We start from the raw sequence: 15,793 nt of genomic DNA on the forward strand, positions 1-15,793 counted from the left end.
CTGGCAGGCTGCAGGCACCCTGGGCTCCTGAGCTGTGGAGCCAGTGGACCTGGGTAAGGACACCTTTTCTCCTAGTGTTTCAGCTTCAAAAGCAATGCTATCCTGGGAAGGTTGGGGGCTGAATGACTCAGGGGTCTCCTCCTGCTTGTGGGGGCCATGTCAGGGGTACAGTGAGCATGGCTCTTGCCTGGGGCTGGCTCCCTTGTGGGCTGCAGTGGTGAGGAAGGGGTGAGAGCAGGGGACAGGCAGGGTGGGGAATATACAGCAGCTTTTCCTATATCTAACTTTAGGACTCCTGAGTGTAAAATCTGCCTCCATCCTGCCCCCTCTTTTCTGAGGTGCCTGGGCTTGGGGTGCCACCAACAGGATCTCAGGTGAGGGATTCTGGCAGTAAAGCTGGAAGAATGGGGCATATTCAAATTCTCTTCAGTCACAGGCTTTAAGACCCTAAGTTAAGTGGACTTTGCCATTCCTGCTTCTGTCCTGCCTCCCATCTCAGGATGCTATCAGCAGGATCTTATGGAGCTCTGTGCCCAGTTCACTGAGGACTCTGCAAAGACATGGCTCTAAGCCTCTCCTATTCCCTTTACCCTGAAAGTTTAACTCTTCCTCGCCTTTGAAGAGCAAGTCAACAGGAAAAACAAGTCTTGCCTGTTTCATCCAGGAATGCTCAGCACATCTGGCAGGCAGCCATGAAGCTCCTAGGAGTCAAGACTCCCCCGGGCAGGCCAGGTAACAGCCTGGTGCACCCAGCCTTACACTTGGCCCTCCCAAACTCTGCTTCTCTCCCAGCCCCGACCCCATCCTTGGCCCTGATAAGTCTCACATTTTGACCCAGGCTGGAGTTCAGGGATGGGCTGTACAGGAAACAGCAAGGGAGACAGTGGGCACAGCAGCAAGTCTTAAAGGGGCAAAGCATTCATTCATGGTCAATTCAACAAGAACTAGTTCTTACCCAGCCACCCACTGTGTGACTTGGACAAGCCCAGGCCCCCCTCTGGGGTTCTATTTCCCCATCTGTGCATGAGGATTAGGGACTGAACTCCATCATCTCTGAGGTCCATTTCAGCCCTGACATTCCAGGAGTCCAGGAGTTTTCTGTGTTCCTGGTTACAGGATGATTCAGAATCAGGCCTTGTCCATAAAGAATGTGTGGTAGGATAGGTATAGATAAGACTGGGGCAGGGGAGGTAGCTCCAGTCCTAGCTCTCGCTTTGCTTCTAGCTAGCTGTAAGGCCCTGGGCAGCTCTCTTCCTGGTGGAAGAACTTCAAATTCCTATTATTAATAATGGCTAATATTAAGTTCAAACTTACTATATAACAAGCACCCTGCTAGGTCATTTACCTTCATTATTTCCTTTAGTTCTCATAGCGATCCTATGAGATAAATAATATTGTTATGCCTATTCTACAGAAGAGGAAGCTGAGGCTCATAGAGATTAAATAACTTGCCCATAAGGTCGCCCACCTTGCAAATGGTGGAGCCAGGGCCAAGAGTTGGGAAGCCTGATGTCAGGCCTGGGATCTCTGGTACTTTGTTTTTCTGCAGCCCCTGCGTGTACAGATGCAACTCAATCTGGCTGGAGCTGAGCCCTCATGGAGGGACCTTGGAGGAAGGAAAGAGAGAAGAGTGGTTTAGAGGCAGATCGTGAAGCCTGGATTCCTGACTTAAGTTTGGGACTATTCTACCATCACCAGGGAGCCACAGAAAGTTTCTGGGAAAAGGAGTAAATGGTCAGGACTGTTCCAAATGCTTCAGAGAGCATTTTAAACTAGTCTGTTGTTCTCCAACCACAGGGTTTCTCAAACTGGGCACTATTGGCATTTGGGGCTGGGTAACTTTGTTGTGGGGGCTGTCCTGTGCATCGTAGGATGTTTAGCAGCATCCCCAGCCTCTACCCACTAGATGCCAGGAGCACTTCCTCCCCAAGTTGGCACAGCCAAAAATATCTTAAGACATTGCCAAATGTATCCTGAGGGTAAAAATCACCTCCAGTTAAGAATGACAGCAATAGGAACCATTTACTTCCTAACTTGCATCCTTTCTTTCTTTTTTTGCCCAGGGTTTCAGGAGTTTTTTCACCATGACTATTGCATTGCTGGGTTTTGCCATTTTCTTGCTCCATTGTGTGACCTGTGAGAAGCCCCTAGAAGGGATCACTTCCTCCTCAGCTTGGCATTTCACACACTCCCTTTACAACACCACCATCTATGAAAACTCTGCTCCCAAGACCTATGTGGAGAGCTCTGTGAAAATGGGCATCTACCTCGTGGAGCCCCAGTGGACAGTGAGGTACCGGATCATCTCTGGGGATGTGGCCAATGTATTTAAAGCAGAGGAGTATGTGGTGGGCAACTTCTGCTTTCTGAGAATAAGGACAAAAAATAGCAACATAGCTCTTCTAAACAGGGAGGTACAAGATACCTACACCCTCATCATCCAAGCCACAGAGAAGACTTTGGAGTTTGAAGCTTTGACCCGTGTGGTAGTCCACATCCTGGACCAGAATGACCTGAAGCCCCTCTTCTCCCCACCTTCATACAGAGTCACCATCTCTGAGGACATGCCCCTCAAGAGCCCCATCTGCAAAGTGACTGCCACAGATGCCGATCTGGGCCAGAACGCTGAGTTCTATTATGCCTTTAACACAAGGTCAGAGATGTTTGCCATCCATCCCACCAGCGGTGTGGTCACCGTGGCTGGGAAGCTCAATGTCACCTGGAGAGGGAAGTATGAGCTCCAGGTGCTGGCTGTGGACCGCATGCGGAAAATCTCCGAGGGCAAGGGGTTTGGCAACTTGGCATCACTCATCATCCATGTGGAGCCTACCCCCAGGAAGCCCCCAGCCATTGTCTCAGTGGTGGTGACTCCACCAGATGGCATTGAGGATACCACCTATGCCACTGTAGTGGTAGATGCAAACAGCTCGGAAGTGGAAGTGGACTTGGTGGAAGTTGTTGGTGGTGACCTTGGAAAGCACTTCAAAGCCATCAAGTCTTATGCCCAGAGCAATGAGTTCAGTCTGGTGTCCGTCAAAGACATCAACTGGATGGAACACCTTCATGGATTCAACCTCAGTCTCCAGGCCAGGAGTGGGAGCAGACCTTCATTTCATTCCCAGATTAGGGGCTTTCACCTACCCCCTTCCAAACTGGGCTTGCTCAAATTCGAGAAGGCTGCTTACAGAGTGCAGCTTAGTGAGTATTCCCCTCCCGGCAGCCGTGTGGTGAGGGTGAAAGTAACCCCCACCTTCTCCAGCCTGAAGTATGTTCTAAAGCCATCCTCAGAGAGTGCAGGCTTTAAACTTAATGCTCGCACTGGGTTGATCACCACCACGAAGCTCATAGACTTCCGTGACGGAGCCCACTATCAGCTGCACATCGGAACCTCACCCAGCTTGGCCTCCACCACGGTGGTCATCGAAGTCATGGACTGTAACAACCATGCTCCCATCTTCAGCAGATCTTCCTATGATGGCACCTTGGATGAAAACATCCCTCCAGGCACCAGTGTTTTGACTGTTACTGCCACAGACCAGGATCATGGGGAGAATGGATATGTCACCTATTCCATCGCTGGTCCAAAATCTGTACCGTTCTCTATTGACCCTTACCTGGGGATCATCTCCACCTCCAAACCCATGGACTATGAACTCATGAAAAGAATTTATACTTTCCAGGTACGGGCATCAGATTGGGGATCTCCTTTTCACCAGGAGAAGGAAGTATCCGTTTCTCTTAGGCTCAAGAACTTGAATGACAACCAGCCTATGTTTGAGGAAGTCAACTGCACTGGGTCTATCCGCCAAGACTGGCCAGTAGGGAAATCACTAATGACTATGTCAGCCATAGATGTGGATGAGCTTCAGAACCTAAAATATGAGATTGTATCAGGCAACGAACTAGATTATTTTGATCTAAATCATTTCTCTGGAGTGATATCCCTCAAACGCTCTTTTATTAATCTTACCACTGGTCAACCCACTAGCTATTCCCTGAAAATTACAGCCTCTGATGGCAAAAACTATGCCTCACCCACAACTTTGAATGTCACTGTGGTGAAGGACCCTCGTTTTGAGGTCCCTATAACGTGTGATAAAACAGGGGTGTTGACACAATTCACGAAGACTATCCTCCACTCTGTTGGGCTTCAGAACCAGGAGTCCAGCGATGAGGAATTCACTTCCTTAAGCACATTTCAGATCAATCGTCACACCCCCCAGTTTGAGGACAACTTTCCCCAATCCATTGACGTTCCTGAGAATGTTCCTATTAACACCCCGTTGGCCCGACTGGCAGCCACTGACCCCGATGCTGGCTTTAATGGAAAACTGGTCTATGTGGTTGCAGATGGCAATGAGGAGGGCTGCTTTGACATTGAGCTGGAGACGGGACTGCTCACCATGGCTGCTCCCTTGGACTATGAAGCCACCAGTTTCTACATCCTCAATGTAACAGTGTATGACCTGGGCACTCCCCAAAAGTCCTCCTGGAAGCTGCTGACAGTGAATGTGAAGGACTGGAATGACAATGCACCCAGATTTCCTCCTGGTGGGTACCAGTTAACCATCTCAGAGGACACAGAAGTTGGAACCACAATTGCAGAGCTGAAAACAACTGATGCTGATTCAGAGGACAATGGGAAGGCTCACTATACCCTGCTAAGCCCCACAGAGAAGTTCTCCCTCCACCCCCTCACTGGGGAATTGGTTGTCACGGGACACCTGGATCGGGAATCAGAACCTCAGTATATACTTAAGGTGGAGGCCAGGGATCAGCCCAGGAAGGGCCACCAGCTCTTCTCTGTCACTGACCTGATAGTCACATTGGAAGATGCCAATGACAACTCTCCCCAGTGCATCACAGAGCTCAGCAGCCTGAAGGTGCCAGAGGACCTGCCCCCAGGGATCATCCTGACCTTTCTGGATGCCTCTGATCCTGACCTCGGCCCTGCAGGTGAAGTGCGATATGTCCTGTTGGATGATGCCCATGGGACCTTCCGGGTGGACCTGATGACGGGGGCTCTCAGTCTGGAGAGAGAGCTGGACTTTGAGAGGCATTCTGGGTACAATCTGAGCCTGTGGGCCAGTGACAGTGGGAGGCCCCTGGCCCACAGAACCCTCTGCCACATGGAGGTGATAGTCCTGGATGTGAACGAGAATCTCCACCCTCCCCACTTTGCCTCCTTCGTGCACCAGGGCCAGGTGCAGGAGAACAGCCCCTCGGGAACTCAGGTGATGGTAGTGGCTGCCCATGACTATGACAGTGGCTTGGATGGGGAGCTCCAGTACTTCCTGAGGGCTGGCACTGGCCTTGCAGCCTTCAGCATCAACCAAGACACAGGTACTGGGGGTGGGGTGGGATGGGAGTGCCAGGGCCTGGCAGGGAGGTGGGCCAGAGGGAAATCAGGAACTGTCCTAAAAGAAATCAGGCTGAAAAGAAAGGTAATATGAAAGGATTCTCTTTCCCGTCCCTTTTATTTATTTTAAATTTATCTTTATATATATGTGCATATATACACACACATACACATATATTATATATATTCTGTTTATAAAAGTAATACAGGCTGGTTATAAATTTTTTATATATAATTAATAAATGAATATTCCTCTGTGGCTCATTTCCCCAGATATGAGCTTTATTAACAATTTGGTCTGTAATTGTCTAAATTTTTTCTCTTTGTATCCGATATATTGTCATTGTTCATTTTATTATCATGAAAACATACAATAGACAGTACTTCTGAAATTTTTTCACATATTGTAACATCAGGGCATCCCATTTGTCAGTACATGTAAATCTTTTTCGTTTTTTTTCTTTTTGGCTGCATATTGTCCTATTATATAGGTGTAACATCATTGTTCATATTCTTTTACTCATATGCATGAGTCTCTACAGGAAGAACTTAAAAATGAAGTTGTTGGATCAAAGGATAGTGCACATTTTGAGTGTTAATAGATATTTCCAAATTGTCCTCCAAAAAGGCAACACCAACTTATCTATTCTTTTTTTTTTTTTTTTTTTTTGTCTTTTTCCGTGTCCGGCAACGGATTGCAACCCTCAGTGTCGCCCCTGTACCGGACCGGGACCGGCAACGGGATCGCAACCCTCGGCGTTGCTCCCGTGCCTCGCTCAGCCAGTGAGCGGGAACCGGTCGGTATGTGGGATCCGAACCCTCGGCAGGAGCACCACCGCGCTTCCGAAGCGGCGCACTATCGCAGTGCGCCACCGGGCCGGCCCCTATCTATTCTTTTTAAGCTTCATCGAAAATAAGTGCAATTCAGCAAATACTGAGCACACACTACTTGTGAAGTCCTAAGATAGGCACCTCGGGGATACCCAAGGTGACTAAAGGCGGGTCACTGCCCTCAAGGAATTTATAGTCTGGTGGGTGATTTATTTCCAGGGTAAAGGGCAAGATGATGTGGTGGAAAGAGCATTAGATTGAGAGTCAATTCCAGACCTAGTTCTTCCACTTTCTTACTACATGACCTTGGTCAAGTCATGCTCCCTCTCTGGGCCTCAGTTTCCCCATTTCTCATCTATGACATGCTATGGGTCTAAGCATGGGTCCTGTGCTGCCACACAAGCCCTTCCAGCTGCGTGTGATCCATGAGAGCTTTTAGGGTGAAAGACTGTTTTGCTCACTGTTGGATCCTCAACTTCTAGAACAGTGCTGGCCCATAGTAAGCAATCTTGGAGTGAGTGAACTGAAGAACGGAGCTAAGCCCCTAAAATTGTGAAGATGAGGGAACAGCAACATATTCATCATGTCCTAACCCATACACTGATTATCTACCAGGACTTAAAGTATGAAGAAAGCAGTTCAAGGACAACTATAACAGTCAGGAGAAAGTAGGTCAACTGCCACAGTCCCCTGGAAACCCTACATATGCCCATATGCCAGAGCCACGGGCCCATTATAGCAGAGAAAGGCTCTGAGAGGTTCTACCTTAAGGATATTAATTCCCTTGTGTTCAACTCAGCGTCTCCCACATTGTATTGGCAACAGTTCCCTCTTTTCCTGGAATACCTGTTAATATCCTTTCTACAGCACAGTGCAGTGAATGTTGTTTGGGGTGATCTCTAAACCCACCTTAAGTTCTAAAGTATTTTGTGTTTGGTGATTCACTGTTCCTAGGAATGATTCAGACTCTGGCGCCCCTGGACCGAGAATTTGCCTCCTACTACTGGTTGACGGTACTGGCAGTGGACAGGGGTTCCGTACCCCTCTCTTCTCTAACTGAAGTCTACATCGAAGTTACGGATGTCAATGACAACCCACCCCGGATGTCCAGACCTGTGTTCTACCCCTCCATCCAGGAGGATGCGCCCTTGGGTGCCTCTGTGCTTCAGCTGGATGCCTGGGACCCAGATTCCAGCTCCGAGGGGAAGCTGACCTTCAACATCACCAGTGGGAACCACATGGGATTCTTCATTATTCACCCTCTCACGGGTAAGGACCCAGAAAGCTGGGTAAACAGAAATCTCTACAACGGTGGTTCTCAAAGTGTGGTCCCCAAACAGCATCATCAGCATCACCTGCAAACTTGTGGAAAATTAAATTCTCAGGCCCCAACCCAGACCTCCTGAATTAGGATTCTGAGGTTAGGGCCCTGAAATCTGTTTCAAAAAGACATGCAGGGGGTTCTGATATGTGCTCAAGCCCGAGAACAATGTTCTACAAAGTTCATCTTTGGGACTACTTCAGAACTCCAAATGCCCCTAAACTGGCCTCGCCCCTGAGTCCCAAGCCACTGGATGAACCCCTTATCCCTAGTTCTAGACAGGTCTCAGCCCTCCCACAGAGTGGTGGCTGTGGGGATCCACTTACATCAAGTTGACCACCTCACTGTCCTTGGCCCGAGGTTGTCTGGGACAAGAATGGAGTAGAGGAATCCAGAGGTCACCAGCTGGCAGCTGTGAGCCAGGTGTAGCCCACAGAGATGTTTTGCTCTATTCGCAAAGCTTTAAGCAATGATTTTTCAAGCTGTGGCCAACACCCAAAAATTAGGCAATCCCACAAAAAATTCCAGATTTCTGGTTGTTCATAAAAACTTAGATGATCTGGCTACACTGCCTCCACAGTCCCACAGGGCCACAATGGACCAGAGCCAACAGCAGCTCCCTATGTAGACCAGGCTTCCATCCCCTGGTTCCCTGGTCCCCACCTTCACCTATTGTATTATTCCCAGCCTGCTGCCTCTTTTATGCCACCTGCCTGGCTCCCATTGGCTCTGGAGTTAAAGAACCACATCCCACTGCTGTGGACACTTCTCAAAGGCCACACCTACCTCTTGGGGGAAAAACAACCCTATTGTAGAGAAGGCTGACATTTTCTCCTCTGAATCCAACGTCTAATTCTCCAGCTCCAACCATTTACTCTTGTCCTGGAAGGACAGAACCCCAGTGAGACTGGAGGAAGGGAAAAGGGAGGATGCTAGTGGCGGTCCCCAGATGCTTAGGACAAAATGGACCCAGGAGGAGGTCCCCAGGGGGTCCTGGGGCAGACAGTGGGTACGGGCTACTTACGTCTATTTGCCCAGTGACATTTGCTAGAAATCGGACCTAAGCTGGCTCTTTACCTGGGCCTGCCCTGTCCTCCCTCCTTAACAGAGAGAAGAGATCTCTCACCTAAGGCATTAACTTCTCAACTTCTTCCAAATCCCTTGTTCTGTTTACTGTCAACAGTTCCCTGACAGCAGGTCGGCAAAATGCCCTAGAAAGTAGATATGTTCTTAGCCTCCCTGCAGCTGAGAAGAAATCTTTATTAGCATGAATCTTTTTAAAAATTAAAGAACAAATTAGCAATGAGCCCCCAGCCCACTTTTCTCATCACCATCATAATATTGTCCCACTTCCCTACTTGGATACCTTGGATGGTTTCCCTGTGCCCTTAAGATGAAGTCAGAGCCTGCCATGTCCCACAGACCACCTGACCTGGCTCTGCTGACCTCTCCAGCTTCATTCTGCCCCTCTCTGCCTCTCCTTGAGCTCCAGCCACACGACCAGCTACAGGTCATGCTCCTTCCTGACACAGGGCTTTACAGTGCTGTTCTCTCTATGAGGAGTCTCCTCTCCTCTCCTCTTGTCCAGTTAACTCCTGCTCTTCTTTCAGATCCCTGCCCAGCTGTTCTTTCCTTAGAGAAGTTTTTCCTGATACCATAACACACTTCCTAGCACCACCTACTCCCTTGTGTAACCCTTATCACACAGGCCATTGTATTCATTCTTGTGATTATTCCATTAATTATCCACATCCTTCCCTAGACTTCAAAGGTTCCCAAGAAAAGGGACCTTGATGTTTCTGCCCACTGTAATATCTTCAGTACCCAGCACAGAGTAGGAGCTCAATAAATAACCACTGAATGGATGAATGAATCTCCACCAGCTTCCACCATCATCTTGTGTTAAGCTCAAGACTCAATCACTTATTCAGCAAACATTTCAAGGGTCTACTTTTATGAGGCCTTTAAACGATGTGTTGTGGAGAGATGTGAAGATTTAAAAAACACAGTTCAGGCCTTGAGGAAGTCAGTCCCTCAGGAGTGTGAAGATGTTGATGTAAATACTATAGAAGCAGTGAGAAAGAGCGTAACACCATCAACGTGTAGCTGTCGTGCACAGCTGCCCAGAGGGAGAGGAAGCTGCGCAGGATGGTGGACGTGTGTATCAGTCTGTTTTTGCGTTGCTGCAGCAGAATACCTGAGACTGGGTAATCTATAAAGAAAAGAGGTTTATTTGGCTCATGATTCTGGGATGGCTGTATCTGGTGCCGGCCTCAGGCTGCTTCCACTCTTGGCAGGCAGCCGGTGAGTGCAGGGAGATCACATGGTGAGGCAAAGCAAGAGACAGAGAGAGGGAGGGGAGGCACCAGGAACTAACAGAGTGAGAACTCTCTCTCCCCACCCCCATCCCCAGGGGGATATTAATCTATTCATGACACATCCACCCCCATGACCCAAACACCTCCAAATACTGTAACGTCGGGGACTGGGTTTCAGCATGAGCTTTGTGGGGACAAACATATCCAAACTACATCCAAGTGCTGTGGTTTCATGGAACAGGGACAGTGATGCCAAGCTGAAGGCTGGGGAGGATTGGAACAGGCAGCAGCCTAGGAGGGCATATGGGCAGGGAGAACGACCTGAGTAGCATGGGGGGGAAGGGGGCAGAGGCATCCTGTAGAGGACAGAGCAAGTAGGTCAATTTTCTGAAGGCATATCCCAGTTCCACCACTCATAAATTATGAGATTGGTGGGAAAGTTCCTTACCTGCTCTATGCCTGAGTTTTCTCATCAGTACAATGTAGATACTAATAACTACCTCCTGGGGGGTTATGAGGATTTAAATGAGTTAAGATGAGTATATAGAGATATAGAAAGTGCTTAGAAGGAATCCTGGGCATGTGAGAGCTCAGTGAGTGTTGGCTCTATGATGCTGAGGGAAGGAAGAAGAGGCAGGTGAAGAAGGGAAGGTGGTCAGGGCAAGACCTAGGCTGGGATGGGTCAGGGTGGAAAAAGTAGAAGGACCAGGAATCTATCAGAGGTGGAATCAATAGCAGTTGGAAAACTACTGGATGAGGGAGGAGAGGAAGAGAAGGGTCAAAGATGGACCTGAGATGGGGTGATGGGGCAACATTCATTTGGCAGAGAAAATGATAAGAGCTAAATTGACTGGGTGCCACCTCATGCCGGGAAGGGTGAGAGGGGCTTTCTATACACCTCCTTCGTGGATGCTCACACAGCCCTCTGGGTGGCTCTGCATGCCCCTGTTCTACACAGGCACTCCTTGGGAATCCTGACACCGACCTCAGAGATAACAGGGGTAATGGCCCAAGAAGCCAGAGGGCAGCAATTCCAGGGACACAGGCCTTTAGAAGTATAGGCAGTGGAGAGAGGGAAAAAAACTCAAAGGAATGGGGAGAGGAAGCATGTCTGATATTCAGAGAGACACAGAGGGAGAAGGGAGGAGGGAGAAGGAAGAGAGAAGAGCTAGAAAGGAAGAGAGAAGGAGGGTGGCAAGGGACATACAGAGATAGAAAAGGGGATGAAGAGAGAGAAGAGGCAGGGAGGAAAGCAAGGAATGGAGCCAGGTGGGAGCTCCCCTGAGTCCTGCCCTCTTCCCAGGGGCTCCCAGGTCCTGGGCTCTTCCCCACCAAGCCCCTCAGCTTGGGGCTGAGCTGGGTGGGGTGACCTGGGACAGTATCCACGCCTGCCCCAGAGTAATGACTCTGGTTTCCACTGGTCTTCCTTCTCTGACTGGAAGGGTGCCTGGGTGTGGGGCTTTCCAGGAGCCTTCTCTGATGCCTTCAGTGCCTGCCTTCTGTTAGGGAAGCAAAAGCTGGGATGACTCATGTTCTATAGCACATGGCAAGACCATGGCCCTAGCACAGGCCACATCTTCATGCCACGCTCCCATTTCCATCACTGGAGGCTCCAACACTGAATCCCCATGCCCTTCACTGAGCTTCCATTTCCACACTTAATTCCATTATCTCCATCATTTCACTACCTAAACAAGATCAAGAAACTTAATGAAAGTTTTCAGATGGCCTGTTGGCCCCTACCAATAGCTCTGCTTTCATTTAAAGAGATCTTCCATAGCTAGTGTGGCCTCTTAGGCTAAGAGCTTGGGATGACCTTCCAAGCCATGACTTGGAATTATGGGTCACCAAGTCCAACTTCTTCAATTTACGGATGAGCTGAGAGGAGCCCAGAGGAGCCTTCCTCTGACTCATTTGTATCAGCTGGTCATGAGAAAAGCCGGTACTAGGATCTGGGTGAATGATAATATAATAACGACAAAAGAGTAAAAAGTGACCACTCTGTGATTTCCCTAGAACTGAAGGCAATGATGGTGATCTCTGTGATAACTCCTGACAAGCTGCCTTTTTTACACAACAATATATCTCCATATCTATGAAAAGTACATTTTAAGTGGCTGCATAATATTCCTTTTTATGTATAATTTATGCAACTCTTCCCTTATATGGATTGTGTTTGCTAACTTTTTTTTTTTTTCTAAAAGATGACTGGTAAGGGGATCTTAACCCTTGACTTGGTGTTGTCAGCACCACGCTCACTCATTGAGCAAACCGGCCACCCCTATATGGGATCCGAACCCGCAGCCTTGGTGTTATCAGCACCGTGCTCTCCCGAGTGAGCCACGGGCTGGCCCCTGTGTTTGCTAACTTTTTAAAACATTGCTGGGATGAACATCCTTGTGCACTCGTCTTCCCAGACTCGTGTATTTATCTCTTTGGAATAAATTCCTCAAAGTGTGATGAAAGTTTCAAACTTAAGCCAAGAGGGCCTTAAAGTTCACCCAATTCAACTTCTCTTTTTACAGAAAAGGTTGGGGTTGAGGTACCACAAAAGAGGTGGAGAAATAAGCAGGAGCTTCCTGGAGTTAAGGCAGGGCACAGAGGGAACTAGTAGGTCCCCTATAAGAAACCTGAGGCTAGAATTGACAGTTGGCCGTACCCCAAGAAGGGGAGGGAGAGCTGAGCCAGGAAGCAGCATCCTTCCTAGCGTGGAGCCCCCCACAATTCCAAAGACCCTGATTGCTTCTCCAGCCCCACTATGACCCCCAACTCACTCCTGTTCCAACTTATGAGATCTCAGAATTGACTTAGTTGTCAGGACTTTTCCAGATGTAGAAGAGAATCCAGGCTGGCTGAAGCTGTAGAAGACATTAACTTTCTGACTTTATTGAAAAGTCCAGACATATATGGCTGCATCATAAGTGTCCAAAGGGTGTAATGAAAGCTCTGCCTCTGTCCACCTCTTGGCCTCATTTTCTCTGAGTGGGTTTTATTCTCAGGATCTCTCTCCTTGTTCCTCTCAGGTTTTATCTTGTACTCTCAGAACACCGAGCAGCAAAAAAGACTTTTTCTATGGTTCTTGCAAAGTTCCAGAATTGATTCTCATCAGAGGGGTCACTTGTCCATCACAGAACCAGTCATGAGGGCCAGGGGGATAGTGTAACTGATTGACCAGTCTGGGGCTTTAAACCCTTCCCCAGACATGGACTGGGACAGCCTCACCCAAGATCACAAAGGAAATTAGGAGCAGCGTAGCTTCCCTTCAGGAAAACTAGAGTTCATTTATTAAAAGAAGAGGGAATGAATGATTGGCAGAAGACATCCAATGCAAACATATTTTATGAATTTCAGTGACAAGGAACCAAAATTGCATCCCAGAAGTGCTTATACTCACCCCTGTGAACCAGTAACCCCCTGGCTATTTCCAGCTGGAGGCCATTCTGACACCCGGGAAGGCTGCTCACGCCGTGCTGGTTGCTGAGTTTCTGACAGATCACCTTTTCCTAAATGGGGAAAGCAAGAAGGAGTTGGAAGCTTTAGCTAATGTGTCATCTGTGTTGTTCTCTCTCACCTCCTCTCTTCCCCTTCCCTGTCCCCAGAGTTCCATTTCCCCTTAATATACATGTTCTCCAAGGCCAGAAGAATTCTCATCTGGGATTTGAATGGAATCCTTGAACTCGCCCCAGTAAAGCAGCGCTGGGAGCCCTTTGCTCACGTGTCCCTCCTACCATCTCTCCCCCAGGTCTTCTATCCACAGCCTGGCAGCTGGACCGAGAGAGCAAGGAAGAACACATCCTAGAGGTGAGCAATGGTGCTGAGCAGTTCACTGGATTTGGAAGTCTCCTGAAGGACACTAGGCTGAAGGTCATTTGTGAAGCCAAGGCAGGCCTAGGAGCCACATGCATGTCTCTAGCACTGAGGCTGAGGAGGGTCAGGGAGGAGGACGCACTTGAGAGCTGGGCCTTGATGTGGTTGGTGGTGAAGATCCTTGGGTCTTTGCTGGCTCTTCAGCACTGAAAAGGGAAGGAATCTGAAACCATGTCCAGGCTGGGCAGGAACTGTTGATTGATGAGCAATGTCTGCAGTGAGTGCAGGAAGGGAGAGCAGTACACACGTACTATGTACTTGCCAGGTATGGTTTCCAGTCCATTCCGCTGGCTCAGAGAGAGAAAATCACCCAAGGTCAAACACTAGGTCAGTAGCAGAACCGGGATGAAAACCCAGACCTTTGTCTTCTAGATCTGTGCTCTCTCTAAGATGACTCTAAAATCACATGGGCATCCCTGGTGCCAATTCCAATGAGAGGCTCATGTCAGTGATCTAGAGGGGATTAAATCTGAAGAGAAGGATCTCAGGTAGAAAATCTAGCTATTTCTTCGCCTGAGTTCTATGTAATTGGTGAGCAAGCCTTTCTTCCACTCTTGAAGGCATCAGAAGGGAGGAATACCGATTCCTCAGCAGATTTGAAGTTTGCTTTCTATGCTGCCAGGCACTGCACATTCTTTCTCTTTGTAAGAAACAGGAGTTATTAGTAAGCAGCAGCTAAATGGCCTTTTAGATTGCCTAGAGACCAAAGCTTCTCCATAGTTCAGAAGCAGATATTTACCTTTAAACAGCAAAATATTATTAAAATTCTGAACCACTTTGTGTGGAAATGTTCTATCTCATACAATGCCCTTGCAACTACTCGCCCCTACACAAAATAGCTCCTGATTCTGAAATTGTTTGGGTGCCTTTCTGCTCACTGGCTTTCATTTCATGCTCTGGGCTGCTTGTGTGTCTCCAAAGGTACCACCCATTCCTTCAGAAACATCTTCTCACCGTTTTTTTCCTAACTTAAGTAGCTTAAAGAAACCAGGAAACAAAGCTTCAGAGAATTATGATCAAATAAAAAGCGGTCTCTGAGAAATGACACACGGGCCATCCGAAGTGAAGATCACCAGGTTTTGTCTGGAGTCTCTGACATTGTCTTCTTCCAGTTCTTTCTGGTTCCTTTCTCTGTTCTTGCTGGTATTCCTCTGGGTGATGTTACCAGAGAGCTGGGTTCCAAGTAGGTAAGGTTACAACAATACAACCAACAAGCACATACCAGAGAACAGACTACATATCTACAGGCTGTCGCAGTGGTGGTGGGGTGGCGGTGGGTGGCAATACATGTTCACTACTTTGCATTTGGCAGCTCGGGTGCTCATGCTCAATTCTGTCCCCAGGTGACTGTGTTGGACAATGGGGAGCCGTCCCTAAAGTCCAGCTCCAGGGTGGTGGTGCGCATCTTGGATGTCAACGACAACCCACCTGTGTTCTCCCACAAGCTCTTCAATGTTCGCCTCCCTGAGAGGCTGAGTCCGGTGTCTGTTGGGCCTGTGTACAGGCTGGTGGCTTCAGACCAGGATGAGGGTCTCAATGGCAGGGTCTCCTACAGTATTGAGGAGAGTGACGAGGAGGGCTTCAGTATTGACCCTGTCACGGGCGTGGTATCTTCCAGCAGCACCTTCACAGCCGGAGAGTACAACATCCTAACGGTGAGTAGATGGATGGAGGCCCCGCGGGGAGGAGGGCATGTGGCATGCCTGCTTTGTGATTTTCTTTGAGGATGCAGGAGGATGGAGACAGACAGCCAGCATGGGGGAGGCGGTACTACCCACCCTGGCCTTCTCCCAGAAAAACTGGGAGTCTGACTTCAGAAAAAGGATCAGTATTCTGGGCCTTTCTCTTTGAGGGTCTATCCTCAAACTTTGTCTGGGAAATCCTCTATTCTCAGAGATAAGTACTTTAGTGAGAGTAACAGGAGCTTTGGAATCAAGATAAGCCTGAGTTCTGACCTAGCACTCCAATTTTACACCTGTATGAGCTGGGACAAGTCATTTAACCCCTTTGAGTCTTTGTTTTATCATCTGTAAAATGGGAATAAGAGGGGTTTTTTGTTTTGTTTTGTTTTGTTTTGGTAGGAAGCCAAAATATCAA

General features: G+C 48.4%; 1 protein-coding gene across 1 annotated transcript in view; it reads left to right on the forward strand.

Moving 5' to 3' along the window:
• Positions 1 to 2,084: 2,084 nt before the first annotated feature.
• Positions 2,085 to 15,793, forward strand: part of FAT2 (FAT atypical cadherin 2) — a 60,970-nt gene continuing 47,261 nt past the window's right edge. Inside the window, exons 1-4 of the mRNA XM_008577678.1 lie at positions 2,085 to 5,343; positions 7,145 to 7,459; positions 13,572 to 13,630; positions 15,040 to 15,351. Of these exons, the coding sequence (XP_008575900.1) occupies positions 2,085 to 5,343; positions 7,145 to 7,459; positions 13,572 to 13,630; positions 15,040 to 15,351 (3,945 nt within the window). The remainder of the gene's footprint in view (positions 5,344 to 7,144; positions 7,460 to 13,571; positions 13,631 to 15,039; positions 15,352 to 15,793) is intronic.

The sequence above is a fragment of the Galeopterus variegatus genome, unplaced genomic scaffold (assembly GCF_000696425.1).
Source record: "Galeopterus variegatus unplaced genomic scaffold, G_variegatus-3.0.2 Scaffold1562, whole genome shotgun sequence".
NCBI classification, from domain to species: Eukaryota; Metazoa; Chordata; class Mammalia; order Dermoptera; family Cynocephalidae; genus Galeopterus; species Galeopterus variegatus.